The following is a 19,294-nucleotide window of genomic DNA, read 5'->3' as shown; positions in this document are numbered from 1 at the left end:
CAGACTAGACTAGATGCACTTTAAATGCGCCACGTTTCATCTATTTTGTTTATGTTTTACATTAATGTTTCACGCATGTTGTCTTTGCACAATGCTTTCAAATGTATTTCCAGACTAACTTTAAACATATACGTTATCTTAGCATGTATCACTCAATTAATATTTAATAGGTAATACCTTATTACTAAACACACCAAAGCATGTGCTATACATCAACCAGGACACACATACACACATGCTGATCTCAAACAGTTTCAGAATAAGTATAAGCACCATCAATGTATTTATTCTGCCATTAATATTAAACCAAGACAATAACACAAACAAACAAACAAATAGAAATGTATAACTAATACAATATATTCATACTGGGGTGACACTATATTTGACCCATTGAACTGAAAATATAAAAGCAATGCAATTTTAACACAGATATCATTAATATTTTAAGTATTAAAAGTGAAATCATTTGTGTATTCACATGAGATTGGAAGGACTGGTAGCCCATACTCAAGGAAAGTATAAGAGATCAGAAAACCTGCAGGCTCCTCTTATTCAATTAAGATGTTAGACAACTGGCATTTTGTGTAATTGGATTTGGAATGGTCAAGTAAATCATATACAGCCCATGTAATGAATTGGAAGTCTAGTCAAGAGTATTAACTGTTCAGTGACATCAAAACCCATAAACAGGTAGACTATTAAGCTGTGTAGAATGCCTTGTTCAATGTGAAATGTCCAGGACAATTTCATGGAAAGGATTAGTTACACAACTTATGTAAATATAATTTAGATATATGAAAAACTTTATATAATTGGATCATCTTATATCATTAATCAATATAGCATGCTACAGGAGGCCACTGGATTAGGAATGTGCATAGAAGGACAAGTAATAATTAGCCCCTAAAAAAGTTTTAATAAATTCTTATAAAAGAAAATAAAATGTAACACTTTTGCCCTAATTTTAAGTGAATACTTTTTTATACTTAATGTGTTAGGAAATGTGTCGATAACAAAGTAAAGTTTTTTCATTAACCAATATTCATTTCCCACAGATTTTTTTCAAAATAATATAAACAGTTTAACACGATTTCTGTATTCATAATTCTATGAAATAATGACAATAATAATAATATAACAAAATTAATACAGAAACACTAATATAATATTGTAAATATTTTCTACCATGACAAAATATCTTTATTAATGACATGGTTAACAGCAGGCTAGGGAGGACATTCAGTTGCTTGTTTGAGAATAGTTGATCTATCATCAGACATTTTTGGAGGCCTGAGTTGTCTGATAGGGAACCTATAAGCCAATACACAAGGCAGACTGAAGCCAACTTTAGTCCTCCTGTTTGTGGGACAAAAAAGGTCTGACTGATCCTAGAGCAGAAATAGATAATCACCCCCTTAAGAAAACATCTTCCAATCCACATTCCAAGTGCCCAACCCTGTGGTCTGTATCTGTAATCATAACTTGATCCTTGAGAGAAAGTAATTCCTGAATACACTTTACCTCTAAATATATTTAGCCTAAATAAATTGCTAGACCAAAGCCCACACAACAAAGTTGGAGCTAAATTTGTCATTAATATGGATAGAAATATAATACTTAAAACCTATTGATAATTTAAAAAAAAAACTTTTTGAAGTCTCAGAATGGGTTGATGTACACCTGATGTATTATCACACTACACTGCTTATTGGAGTGTTGCCTCCTACAGTACATGTTTTTATAACTATAGCATAAAGCATATATGTGATCTAATGAATGTAATCTAGCAATAGAATGAATAGTGTTACCATTAAGTCCTTTTATAATTATGTACAATATAATAAAAAATATGTTAGATAGAAACAGGATATATACATGATATACATGACATAGAATATATTGACTTATATGGAGATCAGTTTGGGGATTTTTACATTTATATAATTAACATTAAGCCATATGATTGTGCCAATAATATGTTTTGTGTAATATCTTTTAATTAAATTAAATACTTTATACTTACACTGTATAAGTACCCAGAGACAAGGAAAAGTAAGCATATCCTTTAGTAGGCTACTATATTGTATAAGAAGGAACCCTTATGATGATACTGTTCATGTTAAATTCACATGCATGTTTTTGAGGTGCTTGTGTGTAAGTATGCATGTATGTATGCGTTTATTTACTTATTTGCTGAGACACTCATCTGAGAAAACAGAGTAACTACTCCTAATTAGCGAATGCGTCTTTGAAGTGCTTCAGACTCTACACGTTGCCCCCCCCCCCCTCCCCCCTTTAAGGCTGTAAAGTGGTCTAGACGTGATGTGATGCAGGGGGTCGAGCCACATATAAGGAGAGGACACTCCTAAGCCCTTCAGTCTCTTCACAGTAGTGACCGTGTAGTACTGCTACTACCCTACGACATGGCTCTCCTCGTCCACCTGCTGCTCTGTGCAGCGCTCATCGCTCTGGCGCAAACTTACTCCACTGAAAACATGAAGGAGGCGATTCTACAGAAACTCGGACTAACAGAGCTGCCCAGGATCCAGAAGAGAGATTTAGAAAACCTGGTGGTTCCGAATCACATCAAGAGCAAGTATCTGTCCATGCTGAAACTGCACCACTCTCGGAGGCGAAGGTCTCTGCCCAGTTTGGCGGGAATCCTCAGGCGTATCCATGGTGATACAGGTAAGATCTTTTTCTTTTCTTTTTTGTTTTTTTGCACAAAGTATTAAATATACAGATAAGTTGTCAGTCATTTGTAGCTTACATGTTGAATGTACACTTCAACTACCTAGCCAAGCTTTATAGCCTATATGTCAAATTGGGATTGAATAGTTGACTGAAATTGAAATCCTTTTATATTTTCCCCAGATATCACAGGAGAAATTAAATACTCAGACATGACTCGACAACATCTAGTGTTTGACATGGAGACACGACTGAAAGAAAACAGTGAGGTGGCCATGGCAGAGCTCAAACTTTACCAGACCGCTCCGCGTAAGATGCCTGTGACCGAGAAGAAGAAGCACAGACCTGTCAATCATGCCCGAGTGAGCATATACTGGGTGTGCAGCGAGTCCAACCATACCTCACTGGTAGACTCAAGGTGAGCAAAATGAAAGCAATGAGTCATATTGTGAGACAGACACTTGGGGGTCATTCGCGTGGAGAAACAGGAAAAATGAAATTCGAAGAGGAAACAGTTCTGAGAACAGTTGTAGAATCGCAAAACCGGTTCGACCGAATAGGCCCCGATTCTAGAACTGATCTTAGACCTGTTTTTGTTGGCCTCTTTACGAATTCCAGTTCTACTGTATAATTCCCCCAGTCGGAAGAGACTGTGATTTCTGATTGAATACTTAATAAAGAAAGAACAAAGAATTAATTGTTTAACGCATGCTCCTATATTTGACAGGTTGGTGCCAGTGAACGAGGTCGGCTTGAGGAGTTTTGACGTGACCCAGGCGGTTCAATATTGGTCCAAGTCACTGACCAAAAGCCCACTGCATTTGGAGGTGCGGATCGAAGGAGAGAGGCCTGGGAGTCATGCAGCCGAAATGGCAAAGCGGGTGCGATTCACCACGCAGACCGGACTCGACCAGACTGCAGGGACACCTGAACTCGTGCTGTACACCTTGAACTTGGAGGAATATGGGTAAGTGCTATTATAATACAGCATGCTTAGGTTAACCCTGTCGTGTAGACTCTGTCCTGTATGTTGGGGGTGTAAGCTGTGTGTATAAGCTATATATAAAAGCAATGTCACTTATAATGCATTTCTCTATACAGGTCCTTGGGTGACTGCAAGCGCGGCGCGGACAATCAGGCGTGCTGTCGAGAGGAGCATTACATCAACTTCCGAGAAGTAACGTGGGCGCAGTACTGGATCCTAGAGCCCGCCGGATACCAGGCATTCCGCTGCACGGGAGGATGTAAGCAGCCAAAGCGTAATTACGGCTACGGACCAAGATCCTGCTCAGTAGTCGAAAGCGCACCTCTGCCGGTTATGTACCTGCTGAAGAAAGGGGACTACACTCAGATCGAAGTGGCCGAATTTCCCAACATGATCGTTGAGAAGTGCGGATGTTCCATGGACAAGATATCCACAGTTTAAAGATATCCACGTGGACTTCTCACTATTTTTTATTACCTTAAGCACTTGAAATAATACTACATATTATATTGTCTTGAGTCACGTTATTTTTTTAATTTTGCACCACTAAAGGCACTCTGTGATTCATTTTTATTTTCTGAAAATAAAAATTAAAAAAAATCTACAATCTTTTGTGTTATAGCCTACTGTATTTCAAATATTATATTGCACACATTGCATGTTATTTATAGATTACCATGTAAACGCTTATGATCTTGAATCTAATTGGCTAGTTAGGGAAGGTTGACAAAGCAATGGAATTTAACAGGTTCAGATTTCAGTTTCAGAAATAACACCTAGGATTAGTTAGGAATTAGGAGCTATCCACATGAATCAATTAAATGCTAACGAGCACTTCATAAGACCTGGAGCGAACCAGCCATTAACACATTTCACACTCTCGCTGCAATCAAATGCTGGGTTTCATATACAGCTGATTGCATTTCATGCAGGATGCAGCCTGCAATAAACAACTCCCTTAGTGCTACATAAGGTGAGATAGATGTCAAAAATATTTACAAAGGCTTTGATTTCAGTGGCTTTAGTAATAATTTGTTTTTAACGATTCCATTCGTGAATAGTTTCATTGACAGTGATTATTCTGTCTGCAGTGTATAGTTTCACTAATGCATTTATTAAGCTAGTGAAAGCTCGTTTAACAAGAAACGAGTATAGAGAACAGTCATTGAGCATGTTGAAGATTAGTTTTTATTTAGCTAACATCAAGTTATTATTAACTATAAACTGTGGGCACGTAAGCAAAAAGTTTAAAGAACAATAATCATACAAAAAGCTTCAAGATTTTTTTTGTGTGATATGAAAAGAAAGTAATTTGAAGCTCTTTTAAGTTGTAGGATCTTTGTGCTATTGGTTTTATACAGCTTGTTATTTTGTATATAATATTTACTAATTAAGTCTATATTTTATTATAAAACAGTTTTCAAGAATGGCATATTATTATATATTATATAGAATTTTGCATATTACTGTGTGTTTTGAATAATGATTTCTAACTGTGATTAAAAGGTGAAATACCTGGTGATGTAAATACCTGGTAAAGGTATTATTTAAAGAACAATAGTCACAGAAAGAAGCTTATTGATTTATGTTAGATATGACAAGAAAATAGTTTTTTTAGAGCTTTTTTAAGCTGTAGGATGTTTCTACTACTGGTGTTTTACATACCTTGATATTTTGTATATTATATTTACTAATCATGTTTTTTATAATATAATATAATATAATATAATATAATATAATATAATATAATATAATAATACATGTCAGATGAAGATGCTCACTTTGATTTATTGACACATACACCTATAAACTTTAACGCCCTTTCAATGAGACAAGATAAAGCTATTGCTTTTGTGTTGGTTAAACGAATGTTAAATGAATAAAATTTTAAGTTAAATGAATGATTCTTTTTTTTCTGTCTGTAACTAATTTGTACTTCGGTCCAAAATCACAGAATTCTGTCCAGAAACAATATGTATGTGTGCAGCATAAGCAGCAGGGGGCGCTGTGTCGTCAGAGTATAAACGAAGCTGACTGCAGAGATTTTTTTTTCATGCGCTGTGACGACTTTCGGTGCTGCTCTCTGATTGGTGCTTTCAGATGATTACGTCAGGTGGAGGCTGCGCTAGAACTTGTTTATTATTGGATACCATCGCAACCGCACACTGGCTAATACAATAGCTAATTTAAGAGGAACGTTCTAAAAAGACTCAATTTAGATTTTAGGTAAGTAACATTTACTATGTAACAGATCGCACTTGGTTTTGAGTTACTGTTAAAAGCTTAAGCTGGTTGTTACTTTAGATGCTTCGTTAATGTGGATTTACTCTGGTAGCTGGCTGGCTAACGTGGACATTCAGTGAAATAACGGTGATTTGGACACAACGCAGACACACACCTCAATAAAGAGAAAAGTCACAGAAGAGTCTCGATTTCTTGTGAAACAGTTTTTAATGACGTCATCTTTTGACATTTTAGTGTGCTCTATGCATTATGGTTTCTAACTGTGATGGTTAATACCTGCTGATTGATCCCTGCTGGAATGGACCTGGATGTATGTGGATTAGCCAGCTAGCTAGCTAACTTACATCACTCTTTTATTTAACAGGCTTAAGCCATCAGCATTCACTTCAGGATATTTTCACTCAAGCATCAGCAGAATCCTCTTAGGCGGATGTTTGAGTGAAGTAAAAAGCATCGCTTATCCTGTTTCTTTACACTCTTTCATGTTATGGGCAAATATTTATGCAATTTGTGCGATGAGGAGTCAAAAATAATCCATGCTTTCCGTTCAAGTCTTTTTCAGTTCATTTTGAAAGTTCAGTTCATTTGTGTGAGTAAAAATTGACGCCCCACTTGTGATTTGCACGAAAGAAGAGAAGCGTGCAGTAATACGTGTTTTGTGGTCTGAGCGTACATCTGGTGACAAAACAAGTTACTGAAGAGCATATAGAGAAATGTTTGGATATCTGCAAACACAAATTTGGACCGATACTCTAAGGAAGGTGAAAGTTTCTTAAAGAGAATCATTAATGGTGATGCGACTTGGAACATTACTGTGTGGAACGCTGACCAAGAACAAGTTCAAAAGTCCATCATTACCTGGAAAATTCATCAGTGCCCCAATCTCAGTTTTCTGAGATTCTCAATTTGAACTGAATTGAAACATTTATTACCAGAAAAAGAAAGGTTCCATTTAGATCCCTAATCTTTGGATTCAATGCAGAGAACTGCTATCCAAGGCTGTTGATGACAATCCACGTCCACACACTTCTGCCTACACTGTCAGCATTGTTTTGAGGTGTTTTGAGGTGTTAAAGCATCCTCCCCACAGTCATGACCTTTTCCTGTTTGGTCCCCTATAAGCAGGCCTATGAGGATGAAGATTCACTTCTGATGAAGAACTGAAGACACGGGTGGATCCATGGCTCGCAGCTCACCATTAAACATTTTCTAAATGAGGGAATACGGAAGCTTGTTGGCAGACGGACAAAGTCTAATGAAAAGCAAGTAGATTCTGTTGAAAAATTATTTATTTGTCTTTTATAAAATTGAATTAAAATAAATTCCACAGGGGGCAGATAAATTTTTTAAATCACCCATCGTATAATAATTTGTCTGTTTTGTGTTTCAGATTCAGGTGTATTGTACACAGGATGAATTTGCCCTTACATCTTCGAGGATGCCGGCAGGTAAAGAGTTATATAGTACGACATTTTATGGCCAAACATGTGTGTAGACCTGATCATCACACCCATATGTGTAATTCCCTTCATGTGTTGGTGCACGCTCAATCGTCTAGAATGTCTTTGGATCCTGCATCATTAAGATTTCTCTTTATTGTTCCAACATGCCAATGCCTCTGGGCACAAAGCAAGGCTCTTGTCATGATTTGCTGAGGTTGGAGTGGACACGCTTGAGGGGCGTCTGTGAAGCCTTAACCCCACTAAACACCTTTTGAACGTACTGAAACACTGACATTACCCTAGTTTTTCGTCAGTACCCGACCTCACTAATGCTCTTGTGGTTAAATTCCCACATCTACTTAATTAAATCTAGTGGAAAGCTTTAACAGAGGAGTAAAGATTATTGTAACGATGAAACGGGGACCAACACCAGGTTAATACCCATGGTTTTGGAAGGGCCACATATGCATGTGATAGTAAGGTATCCAAACACGTTTGTAAATGCTGTGTCTTGGCGGTTAAACTCATTCTATTAACAGGTCAGAGTGATGTGAGAGCAAAGCCAAGAACCTACATAGATGAAGTCTTAAGGAGACATACCAATCCTCCTTTACAAAAGAAAAAGCCCAAGCAACAATCTGAGCAGCTGCAGCAGAATGTGGAGGTATGAACTGAATTTACTAGAAATGAAAACAATATATGCAGATTTGTGTTGTTTTGTCCTTACTCTGTTCTCTTTCAGCTTCAGACCTTAAAGAAAAACCTGTCCAAACACACAGAGGAAGATGAGACTATTCTCAATAACACATATGACCCTGTCCAGGGCAGCCCAAGGTACACGAAGAACAGACGCAGAGAGAACGAGGTGTTCAAGAAGGCCAACATCAGTCATGTGGGTGAGGAAATGTCCACTGCAAGCTCAGGAAGAAAGAGAAGCAAAAGAGCACTCCCTCCACCACCGTCTATTCAAGATGAAGACGAGAGTGAAAAGAATGCCCTGTGGTCTGAAACGAAACCTTCTACTGGGGCAGATTCAGTGCAGAAGAGGAAGGGTAAAAAAGGGAAGAGTAGAGGAGGCGATGATGCCGGTGATACCAGAGCAGAGTCTGAAAACAAAGATGATCTCCTTCAGGAGTATCAGCGACAGATTATGCAGGAGGAGCAAGCGGCTATACAGAAACCCCAACATAAGAAACCGAGTGAAAGGCTTCAAGAAGTAGTCGTGTTAAACAATGAATTTGAAAAGAAGAAGAAAAAGAGGAATCTGAAAGAAAGTAAAAAAGATGAAAGGTGAGGATTTTTAGTACGAGTTTAAAGGGCATCTGTTATGATAAATTCCCTGTTTAGTCACTTCTAGACATTTAGATTGGTCTCAACAAGCCAAGCGGCACGGTGGTGTAGTGGTTAGCACTGTCGTCTTGCACCTCCAGGGTCCGGGTTCGATTCCCGGCCAGGCTCGATTCCCGTCTCTTTGTGCATGGAGTTTGCATGTTCTCCCTGTGCTTGGTGGGTTTCCTCCTGGTACTCCTGTTTCCTCCCAGAGTCCAAAGATATGCAGGCTAATTGGCTCATAGTATGTGAATGAGTGTGAGTGTGTATACCCTGCTTCGTGCCCTAAGCCTCCTGGTATGGACTCCAGGTCCCTGCAACCCTGAATACAGGTTAAAGCGGAATAGAAGATGAGTGAGTGAGAGTAAACAAGCCAATTAGATTTTCTCTTTTATGTGACCTCAAATAATTAAAAATTATTATAAATAATAATAAAACCCTCCCACAGGTTGCTGCTCAGTGCTGCAGTTGTTTGGTGCAGGGGCTCGGCAGAAGCTCGTTTACATGGACCCTCCTATTTCAATAATGATCAGAATAATAGCTCAATCAGGGATTGAATGAAACTACATCACATAATCATCTCAGTTGGACCAGTTTGATTAGATTCGTTTTGATCTGAATGAGGCTTGGAGAAATCATTTTATAATCCACTCAATAGTTAAACATTAGCCATGTAAACACGTGCTCCATTTCTTTCTCACGGGGTGAAATATATATATATATATATATATATATATATATATATATATGTATGTGTGTGTGTGTGTGTGTGTGTATGTGTGTGTATTTATATATATATATATATATATATATATACAGTATATATATATATGTGTGTGTGTATGTGTGTATATATATATATTCTAGTCAAAAGTTTGGACACACCTTCTAATTCCATAGTCTTTTCTGACTTTTATTTATTTCTTATTTGTAAAATGATACTAAAGGCATCCAAAATGTGCAATAATCTCTTTTGAACAGATATTTAGATGTGTCTGCTACTTATGCTCTGTAAAGGCTTTATAACAGCTTTTTGGTCTTGCCTTCGTGAGATCCAGTTTCATCAAGGTGGCAAATTAAGTTTCTGTTCCTAATCAGTAAAGTGTGAGATCAGCTCTCTCTAACCTGTGTTTACTTTCATCCACCGGGTCTTTGGATGAGGAAGGGCACTGATTGGCTTGCTTTTTCATACATAGTAAAGCATTTAACCAATCATAAATCATAAGAGTTTTTGTAACCAATGGCCACGTTTATTTTTCTGTTATATTTCTAGCCCATGCTTAATGCTTCATGGAGGAGAGAAGTTATATTCTGATTAACCGTTTGATTAAATATGTAAACCTTCATCACATCATGTCAGTGTCCATGTCAACAGTTACCCTGGAATCTCTAATCAGAATGATTTTAATCGATTCTGAGAAATATTGTCCATGTAAATGTGGCTACTAAAACTGTGTGTGTGGAGGAGAAATACAAAAGAGGGACTTTGAGGGGTATTTCAGCTGGAGCAGTAACTGACACACACTCGGGGACCTCTGAGACTTGTGTTAAGTTGTTACAGATATATGGGACCTTTAAATAATTGAGGTAGTGAGATTTCATTTAAAATGAGATCTTTTTATTTAACAAGCTTAAGCAAAATTAGAATAATCTTTTTTGCCAATATAATACTTACACCTCTTTATTATTATAAGTGAACTTCCCTCGTCAAGTCACCAAAATCGGATGGATTTAGCAGCTGATAAAACTAAATCAAAGGATGACTTTCAAAAGGATATCTCAGAGGAGGAGAAAGAAGACATAGTCAAGCCTATAGGCAAAAAGAAAAAGAAGAGAAAGCAAGGTATGGAATTCAGGACGTTTACTCGTCACTTCTGGCAACAATTCACCCACAATATGACTCGTGAGTCTGCTTTTATAATATTAGAAATAATTAGGTTGTGTTGGCTCATCATTGACAGACGTAACAGTAGAGGACAATCAGGCAGAAGTGGATGCACTCCCTCGTCAAGCCTTTGATGACAGCCTGGTGCTGGGAGTTTATGTTCACCGTACAGACCGACTCAAGACGGACCTTCTGGTGTCCCATCCCATGGTCAAAGTCCATGTTGTGGATGAAATAACTGGACAGTATGTCAAGAAAGAGGACTGGTGGGTATCACTGCTAGACATAAATCTGGTTGGAGTTATTGAGAAACAAGACACGTTGATATATTGTTATGATGTAATATTCCCATCCTGATTCTTTTATTTGTTTATATATTTGTACACTTTCTTTGTTACACTCAGCCATCGTCGAGTGTCTTCCTTTTACGAACAGGAGAATGTCGAGCATGTCCTTCCCATTATAACTCAGCCTTTTGACTTTAAGAAACAGAAGTCAATCGTTCCTGAGTGGGAGGAGCAGATCATCTTTAATGAGCGCTTCAGTTATTTTATCCAACAGAATGATGAAGCTCCAAAGGTCATCCTTTTTTTCGAGGTGAGCTAGTATCGATTATTCATCACATTACACATTATTAGTGTTGCATCATGGTTTAAAACCCTTCTATTTTTTTAATAGATACTTGAATTCATGAGCATGGAGGAAGCAAAGGCAAATGCCTCAGCTGACTTAAGCGAGCGAGGATTTCGCAAGATTGCTTGGGCTTTTTTGAAGGTACCGCAAACTAGTTTGTTTTCTGTAACAGTTGGGTTTTCAACAGCTTTTGTACTCAGCTCTTGGTATTTGCTCCCATACAATGTTCTTTTTTTTTTATTTTATAATGACTTGCACCTCTCCAATCTCTTCACATTTTACACTTTCTGGATTATACTGTATATTATGAACATACAAAATTGTTTTTCAAAATAGTGTTCTCCTTACCTTGATTCATTGATTTATATATATTTTTTTATATTTTTCATTTTTACTGCTGGATTTAATGGTACTTTGTGGATTGCTCAAAATTTGGCATTTTCTTCAAAACCAAACCCTGATTAATTTGTTTAATAAAACCTATTTTAAGGTTATCTCTGACATAACAAGCAGGATTAGACTTGGTGGATGTGGAGTCATCTTCATGTACTTGTTTAGGAATGTTCTTTAATAAATTCTGGGGTCTTTCAAGGACGGACTTATTTATAATGTTATAATAATAATATAATAACGTTTTTGTCATAATTTTGCTTCCTATAGTAATTTTTTCCTAGAATTTGTATATTCTGTGTAGATTCATAACAAAATCTAAAACAAGTCCATTTGGTAAAAGCTGGCAGGAAAGTTTTTAAAAAGTAAAAAATTGGTGAAATTATTACTGTAATGTATTACACAGTGTACTTTTAAAATTTGAATTTGATTTTATTTTTAGTCTGTAACTCCCAAATCCTAATTTAGGCATGGGGTGAATCTTTTGTTAATACCCTTTGTTAATATATTTTTTCCAGCTTGTTGGGACCAATGGTGTGCTGAATGTTAGCAGCAAACTGCGCCTCCAGCTGTACAGCCCTCCACCAAGAGCTAGGAAGACTCCCCAAACACTCGAGGTGTTTCAGTGGTGGTCGAAATACCCCTGGAACAGATATGCCTCCACTCTTTATGTCACAGTGAAAGGCCTCAAACTACCAGAACATGTACGTTTCACCTCAGTAACGACCAAACAGTGGTATTTCTTGCTTCTTCTAAATATCAATGTAAATTTGTAGAGAAACATTGATACTGTATATCTCGGTGTTATTTTAGCTCTTCTTGTCTTTAAGGTACCTGTTGGTATACAGTGCACTGCAAGGAAAATGTTACTTTTCCACCTCTAAAATGCAAAACTCCAGAGCGAAACACCAGAGTTTCACATTAATAAGAATCTGTATTTTTTTATATATAAAAAAGGCAATCTTGTCACCATCTTGTCACTACTGTAGGTGGACCCCAGCATACGCTCAATGATGGCTCTGCAGCAGGAGAGGGGCAGCACCTCATACACTGAGCTCCACTCTGAACTGGCTCAGAACACTTTCACCCAGCTGTTGGAGAGCAAAGCAGATGCCATAAAATGGAGCCGGCTGCCTGGACAGGTATCATGAAAGTATTTAACAAGTATAGTTAAATCCAAATCCTTTTGTAAAGAAAAAAAAAGCATTTTGTTAATACAGTTAATTTTTTTTATTTTAAAAATGATCCTACCAGGTGTGTCGTATCCCAAACAAGCCGATGCTGTCATTCCGTGGAGGTCAGATGGGCTGCTTCACTCTATGTTTCTCTCATGAGGGCAGGGTCATGGCTGCTGCTTGTGCAGACAGAGATGCGTTCCCCGTTATAGGTCAATAGATGATAAGTACTTGATAAGCATGCTTCTTTACTCATATAGACCACGATTATCACGATTTACAAAAATTATTTACAATTTATATAATGATTGATGTGTGTGTTTCTGTAGTGTATGAAATCCCCTCAGGCAAAGTCCTAGCATCGTTTAATGGCCACCTCAGTATCGTCTATGATCTCTGCTGGAGCAGAGATGACGCATGTCTTCTGTCGGCATCCTCCGACGGAACAGTCAGGTGAATGCCTCCTTGAATATCTTTCACATAAGTATTGAGATCTTCATCTTTATGATTGTTTAAACATCATTTCCTTCCGTCAGAGTGTGGAACGTTGAAAGACTGCAGGGACTTGCTCAGAAGATCCTCCCCCACCCATCGTTTGTATACACTGCCCAATATCACCCTCAGGCCCAAAGCCTGGTGGTAACAGGGGGCTATGACGGTCTGCTTCGAGTCTGGAATTTAGATGTTAGAGACGTGAATGGACAACTCCTGCAAGAGTTTGAGGGACACAAGACTTTCATCAATGCACTGTGTTTTGATAGTGAAGGTACAGCTTACAGTATGTCTGTAGTCTATTTAAATACACTTTTATGTGTAGCATTAATAAAAATGTAGTAAATAAAATAATATGGTGTTTCTGACACAGGGAGCAGGATGTTTTCTGGAGACAATGCTGGCCTAATAATTGTATGGAGTACCAAAGTAGAGGATGGACCATGGCATGCAGCAGCATGTTTGTGGAAAATTGACAAAGTAAAGTCAGAATTAATACAGAATTATCATTACACTTAAAAATACAGTGGAACCTCGGATTATGAGCATAACTCGTTCCGGAAGTGTGCTCGTATTCCAAAACACGCGTAAACCAAATGTGATCTTCCCATAAGAAATAATGGAAACTCAAATTATTCGTTCCACAACCCAAAACAATAAATACATAAAAATAATTAATACAAAATATAAAGTAAAAATAAAACAAATTAACCTGCACTTTACCTTTAAAAAAAGTAAAAATAAATCCTGACAGATAAGTGTTTCCGTTTGCATGCACATTATAAACGCACACACACACACACCACCCCTCCTCCTCTCGGCTTTCCAAACACACACACGCAAAAGAGAGAAAAAACTTTGGGTCAGTTGTGATCACGTGACGCTCGGCATCAAAACAAAAAGTGCATGTGTGATACATGATACTCGGTGCTCATAAACCAAGACAGTGCTAGTTTTTGAAGTCAAAATTTATTAAAAATCTTTGCTCGTATTGCGGAACACTCGTAAACTGTGTTACTCGTAATCAGAGGTTTCACTGTACTACTAATTGTGTTAAGGCTTTTACAATAAAATGACTAATAAGTATGTGACATTAAATGTTTCCTTTATAGGAAATAAAGGAAAGTGAACTGAACGGAATTCCTATCAGCTCACTAGAAGTCCATCCAAATGGACGGCGTCTTCTGATCCATGCCAAGGACAGTGTTTTGCGAGTGATGGATTTGAGAATGTAATTACATAGAATTTTGTGCAGCACCCCATATACAGTCCGTTATGTAGTAAATGATGTACAGTAGTCTATATGTATGCATGACATAGTGGTGGCACGGTAATATAGTTGGCACAGTGGGGTAGTGGTTAGCACTGTGGCCTCACACCTCCAGGGTACGGGTTCGATTACCGCCTCAGGATCTGTGTGCATGAAGTTCTCCCCATGCTTGGTGGGTTTCCTCTGAGTATTCTGGTTTCATCCCATAGTCCAAAGACATGCAGATTTGAATAATTGGCGTTTCCAAATCACCCGTAGTGTGTGAATGAGCGAGCGAGTGAGTGTTTAGTACTAGAGTTCCTACCACAGTTGTGAAAATGGGAATAAATACAAAGGTCACTTTTGGCCTCCATTGTCCCTACTTGGACTACAAAGGTTCCTAGATGGATGAATTAAATATATTAGACAGAGTATGAGAGCTGTGCTTTAAATGTTTACCTTTTATTATGCTTAATATTTTGAATTGACATATTTGCTGATATTAATATTCCTATTGGTTCCTGACTTTTTGGAAGTCTTTCTGAATCCTCAAACTTAAATGCAGAAACAAATTGATGGAATAACTCAATGACAAGGTGTTATAATTATGTGTTAAGCCGCCAGACCTGTGACCCCTTATGCCACGTGTACTTTCATCCTTTAAGAGACCCCAACCCTTAAAATACAAATATTTTATCACAGGATTAGATGTCATCAGTTGGAGTAACATGCTAGCAAAATGGCATTATTTCCTTTACTCTGGCACTTCTCTGTATATTTGTGATATATGCAAGAAATCTGTGACTTTTCTTCTAGTTGGGTTGATTTTTGTCTTTTAATTTCTATTCCAGCTTTGCTATAAAGAAATATATAGGTGCCACAAATTACAGGGAGAGGATCAATAGTACCTTTACACCATGTGGAAACTTTATCTTCTCAGGCAGTGAGGATGGACTTGCCTATGTGTGGAACGCTGAGACTGGTATGGTCCTCTCATCATCATGTGACTGGATATAGTCCTTTCAGTAGGCTAGTAGGATTTCCTTAACAAACACAGCTGAAATTGAAAAGCAGATGAAATTAAGACTAGGATATAAAGATTCATTTGTATTTCAGTTCCTGCTCTGAATTACTTGGCACCATTCTCATACTGTAGTTTTTTTGTGTTATTTAATGTACTTGTTAGGATAGACCAACATACTGCATTTAAAGGTGTTGACCGTGGCTATAGGTTTTCCGTCCTCAGAGATAGATTTTTTAAAACAAGAACAGACATGGTTTATGTTTAACCAAAATGAACACCTGCTGCCCTTCTGGTGCTTTTTATTTGTTGTTGCGCAATCTGTCAGTGAAGGCCTGTTTGTGCTCTCTGGGCAAATGTAGGTGATCAAGTGGCGATGTACTCAGAGCTGTGCTACCCGACTGCTCTCCGTGGAGTGGCTTTCCATCCTCATGAGCACTTGGTGGCGTTTTGTGCCTTTGGGCAAAATCAACCAATTCAGTTATACGTGTATGACCGAAAAGGTGAGTTTAAATTGATAAACATTTTTCATACAGAGTTTTAGATGTAAAATGTAAAAAAATAAAATGAAGCCGTTAATATACATTTACATTTAGGCATTTGGCAGACGTTCTTATCCGTGATATATGCTATATACAGTACATTTACTATATACAGGAAGTTTTCTGGTTTCTTTCATAATCATAATCTTTTATAATCATTATAATTCATAATACTAAATACTAGAAAATGATGCATAACTATATTATTCTGCACATACAACAAAAACATATGCATCAGCCAGTTATCTTCTATTTTTTTGTGGTTAGTTACTCAGTTGGAGCTGGAGAGTATAAAAGTGCCGAACAGGTCTGACGCTGCTGTGAGTAAAACATTGAGGAATCAGACCGAGACTCTTGCGCTCCAGGATTCTTCAGCTTCTGGGGTGGACCGATTCGCCAGTGCTGCTCGCGTGTCCCTTAAGATGCAGCGCGTTAAACAGAAATTAGACTCAGTTCTGGTAAGAGCCTGCAAAGTTTACATATTCGGCGGGTAAATTGAAATAGTCTAGGATGCATATACAATATATTGTCATGTCAGCAAATATGTTTAAATCTAAATTACTTTTCTAGAACAGAACACAGTTGTGAGAGTAAAAACGACCTTCATTTCTCTATACAATCCCCTGCTACACTTATCCCAGCATTTCACTAGTGCTTTTTTCTGTCTGAAATGCTGGCCTGTGACGAACTTATTTAACAGCCCAAATGTGAAAATAGCCAGGAGCGAGGTCAGGACTGTACACGGGATGTGGCAATAACTCCCAGACGAGTTCCTATAATGCACAAGTGGTGTTTGTTAATGATTATGTGTACGGTTTCCACAGATAAATGCATTTCTTCCTTAAGTTAGTGATATGATATCCATCCATTTTTAAAGGATCAGGTTGCTCCAACTAAGATTCTCATCATCTGCTTCTGTAAATGTCCTTACATCAATCAGTTTGATGCCTTCATTCAAAAGGAATTTCCTTGTAAGTCCTGGTTTGACTTGAACATCCCTCATGTATAGCCATAGGAGGAATTTTTTTCTTGTTTCAGGAGCCACATCACAGTACCTCTGGCACGGAGTACCTCTATGAACATGGTGAGCTGATCTACTGTTTGTACAGGACTAAGTGATTGAAAAAGTTTTATATCACGTTAAAATGTCATTTTCAGTAACACAAATGTCTTTTATTTGAATTGAAGGCAGCATGTCTCAGTTGGGGCGGGGCTCATTCCAAGAGGCAAGTGGACAAGCGTCAGATATGTTTATAATAATTCAACATCAATCAGGAATCCAACTGGTAATTTGTCTTACTGTGTTTCAGGGTCTGCATACGTCTCTCCCTGCTCCATCTCTGCTGTCTCCTCACTCCAACCTGCAGCTGTCCAGCTCACTTGGTGCTCAGCTAATTCCTCAGGCCACGCTCAGCTCACAAACATGTACATGATAAGCATTTCACTTCAGATCATACTGTGTATGACTGTGTATGTGACGAATAAAATTTGATTTGATATCATAAAGCGCCTGCTTACAGAGAGAGACATGCTGATGAAATGTTGAAGTTTGTGTGCTCTGGAACATTTTCAGAAAGTTTTTTTTTTTCCCCCTCTACACGCAGTTGGCGCCACTGCTTTCGGGCATTCCATTAGAAGAATACCATCAGTAAAGCAAAGGGTAGAACATCAGTTTTTTTTTTATTTGAGTTATTTATAAGACTAAAACGAATCAATGCCTGTTAAATTTGTATTAAGAAAATTAGCTTCATATTATTAACAGCGGATTGTATGAATTTCCCAGAGTCTACCAGATCATGAATTTCAATTACAAGTTGAGGCCGATATTGAACAAGCCCAGCAGACGGTAATTATCATTGTGTTGTCATCATTAGGTTTTAATTAAAATATGCTCTATAAAGACATTTAGCCGAACTAGAACGTAACTATTTTATTAAATGCCGGGCTCATGTGAGTTGTTGTCTAGGTTGTGACCCTGTACGACTACAAGGCCAATCGTTCAGATGAGCTGACATTACGGCGCGGTGATGTGATCCATGTGCTGCACAAAGACAATGACAACTGGTGGTTCGGATACTTAGCCAGTGGACATCGGGGCTACTTCCCAGCTGCCTATGTGGCTGATCAAAGTGTGTAGAGTATTTTTGGTAAGAGATAAGCAGAGGATTCAGTTCATGTAGTCCTGTAAACCCGTTTTCTCTTTCTCCTATACAGAGGGATTTGATGAAGACCTCTCACGGGCAATAGAGGCACAACCTGGACCCTCTGAGCAAATAAATCAAGGAGTTAACAGAGTCCCATCCAGCAAGGTAGTGTAAGAGATGAAGTAAAATTGTGATCTAAATCAGTTGTGCTATTAAATACTTTTAGTTCTAAATATGTGGGAAGTAGATGGCTTTAAAATGGTAAAAGATACTTAAGTTCTGCTTTCAAGATTTGGAGATTTACGTCATATTACAGCCTGGTTTTACTGATATCTAGGGTGGTGTCTCTAATTCTTTGCCTCTCCATAATCCTTATGGCAAAGGGCCCTAATTTCGAACAGGTTAAAAAAAGAAGAGAAACAGTTTTGGTTTTGGCACCGATTTTTTTCTCTCTCTGTCCCATTTGACTTCAGTTGTCTGCAGCTGTCAGTTCATCTGGAGAGCTGAAGATCATTTCTGAGCAGGACACTGATGCTGAAGCATCTTCTGTCAAGTACGACCCAATACATTATTATGAGTCTAACATCTTAAATAGGCGCAGTGCCGTAAATGTTTTAAACTCTTGGTCTTGTATTTTTGCTCAAAGAGGTTTGTCCATCTCCTATATATACAGTATTTATTCATCCTAAGGCGATTGTGGCATGACCTATTCTTTTTTTCCCCCTTTATCTTAAAAGAACTAAAAAGAAAAAGAAGAAGGTGAAGAAAAGTGAGCTTTCTTGTGATCTTCCACCAACCCCATCAGCAGATCCTGACACTTCTGGAGCTTCTACCAGGAAAAAGAGACCTCTTCCCCAATTAGGACAAACCCACAGATCTTTCAAATTTGATGCTACGAATCAGGAGCAAGTGTCAGATCGGGGTGACAATTAATACTCAGGAGAAAGGAAAAATATATACAGTACATATTAAAATCACCAGTGTACTTAATTATATTTTTGTAATCAAGCCTTCTATTTGTATTTTGTAATTTTATAATGTTTATATTTTAATACACAATCCTAATTGA

The 19,294-nt window shown here is 37.8% G+C and overlaps 2 protein-coding genes across 4 annotated transcripts; both read left to right on the top strand.

Moving 5' to 3' along the window:
* Window positions 1–2,426: 2,426 nt before the first annotated feature.
* lft2 (lefty2) lies at window positions 2,427–4,227 on the top strand. Its single transcript, XM_053510347.1, has 4 exons — window positions 2,427–2,691; window positions 2,878–3,112; window positions 3,422–3,661; window positions 3,796–4,227. The coding sequence occupies exons 1-4, from the start codon at window positions 2,427–2,429 to the stop codon at window positions 4,118–4,120; spliced, it is 1,065 nt and encodes a 354-aa protein (XP_053366322.1). The 3' UTR covers window positions 4,121–4,227.
* A 1,586-nt stretch (window positions 4,228–5,813) lies between these two features.
* Window positions 5,814–19,294, top strand: ahi1 (Abelson helper integration site 1). Of its 3 annotated transcripts, XM_053510617.1 has the most exons (28): window positions 5,824–5,905; window positions 7,046–7,185; window positions 7,314–7,371; window positions 7,905–8,029; window positions 8,108–8,655; window positions 10,389–10,537; window positions 10,656–10,845; window positions 10,984–11,176; window positions 11,258–11,353; window positions 12,121–12,306; window positions 12,592–12,744; window positions 12,857–12,989; window positions 13,107–13,230; window positions 13,314–13,543; window positions 13,643–13,749; window positions 14,382–14,500; window positions 15,370–15,500; window positions 15,902–16,042; window positions 16,349–16,539; window positions 17,120–17,165; window positions 17,270–17,307; window positions 17,392–17,506; window positions 17,686–17,741; window positions 17,865–17,927; window positions 18,048–18,210; window positions 18,296–18,390; window positions 18,699–18,778; window positions 18,963–19,294. In XM_053510617.1, the coding sequence occupies exons 3-28, from the start codon at window positions 7,362–7,364 to the stop codon at window positions 19,156–19,158; spliced, it is 3,678 nt and encodes a 1,225-aa protein (XP_053366592.1). In that variant the 5' UTR covers window positions 5,824–5,905; window positions 7,046–7,185; window positions 7,314–7,361; the 3' UTR covers window positions 19,159–19,294. The 3 variants fall into 3 exon arrangements, with proteins under 3 accessions (XP_053366591.1, XP_053366592.1, XP_053366590.1); XM_053510616.1 differs by having other exon boundaries at window positions 5,814–5,905; window positions 7,049–7,185; window positions 17,270–17,506; XM_053510615.1 differs by having other exon boundaries at window positions 17,270–17,506.

This window comes from Clarias gariepinus, chromosome 13 (assembly GCF_024256425.1).
Source record: "Clarias gariepinus isolate MV-2021 ecotype Netherlands chromosome 13, CGAR_prim_01v2, whole genome shotgun sequence".
In the NCBI taxonomy this organism is placed as follows: domain Eukaryota; kingdom Metazoa; phylum Chordata; class Actinopteri; order Siluriformes; family Clariidae; genus Clarias; species Clarias gariepinus.
This window is presented reverse-complemented; position numbering and strand designations above follow the sequence as displayed.

Coding starts and splice junctions, on each gene's coding strand:
- lft2 (XM_053510347.1), top strand. CDS start 2,427: ATGGCTCTCCTCGTCCACCTGCTGCTCTGTGCAGCGCTCATCGCTCTG. Junction 2,692..2,877: donor GCGTATCCATGGTGATACAG/GTAAGATCTTTT, acceptor TATTTTCCCCAG/ATATCACAGGAGAAATTAAA. Junction 3,662..3,795: donor TTGAACTTGGAGGAATATGG/GTAAGTGCTATT, acceptor TTCTCTATACAG/GTCCTTGGGTGACTGCAAGC.
- ahi1 (XM_053510616.1), top strand. Junction 16,043..16,348: donor ATACGTGTATGACCGAAAAG/GTGAGTTTAAAT, acceptor TTTTGTGGTTAG/TTACTCAGTTGGAGCTGGAG. Junction 18,779..18,962: donor GCTGAAGCATCTTCTGTCAA/GTACGACCCAAT, acceptor TTATCTTAAAAG/AACTAAAAAGAAAAAGAAGA.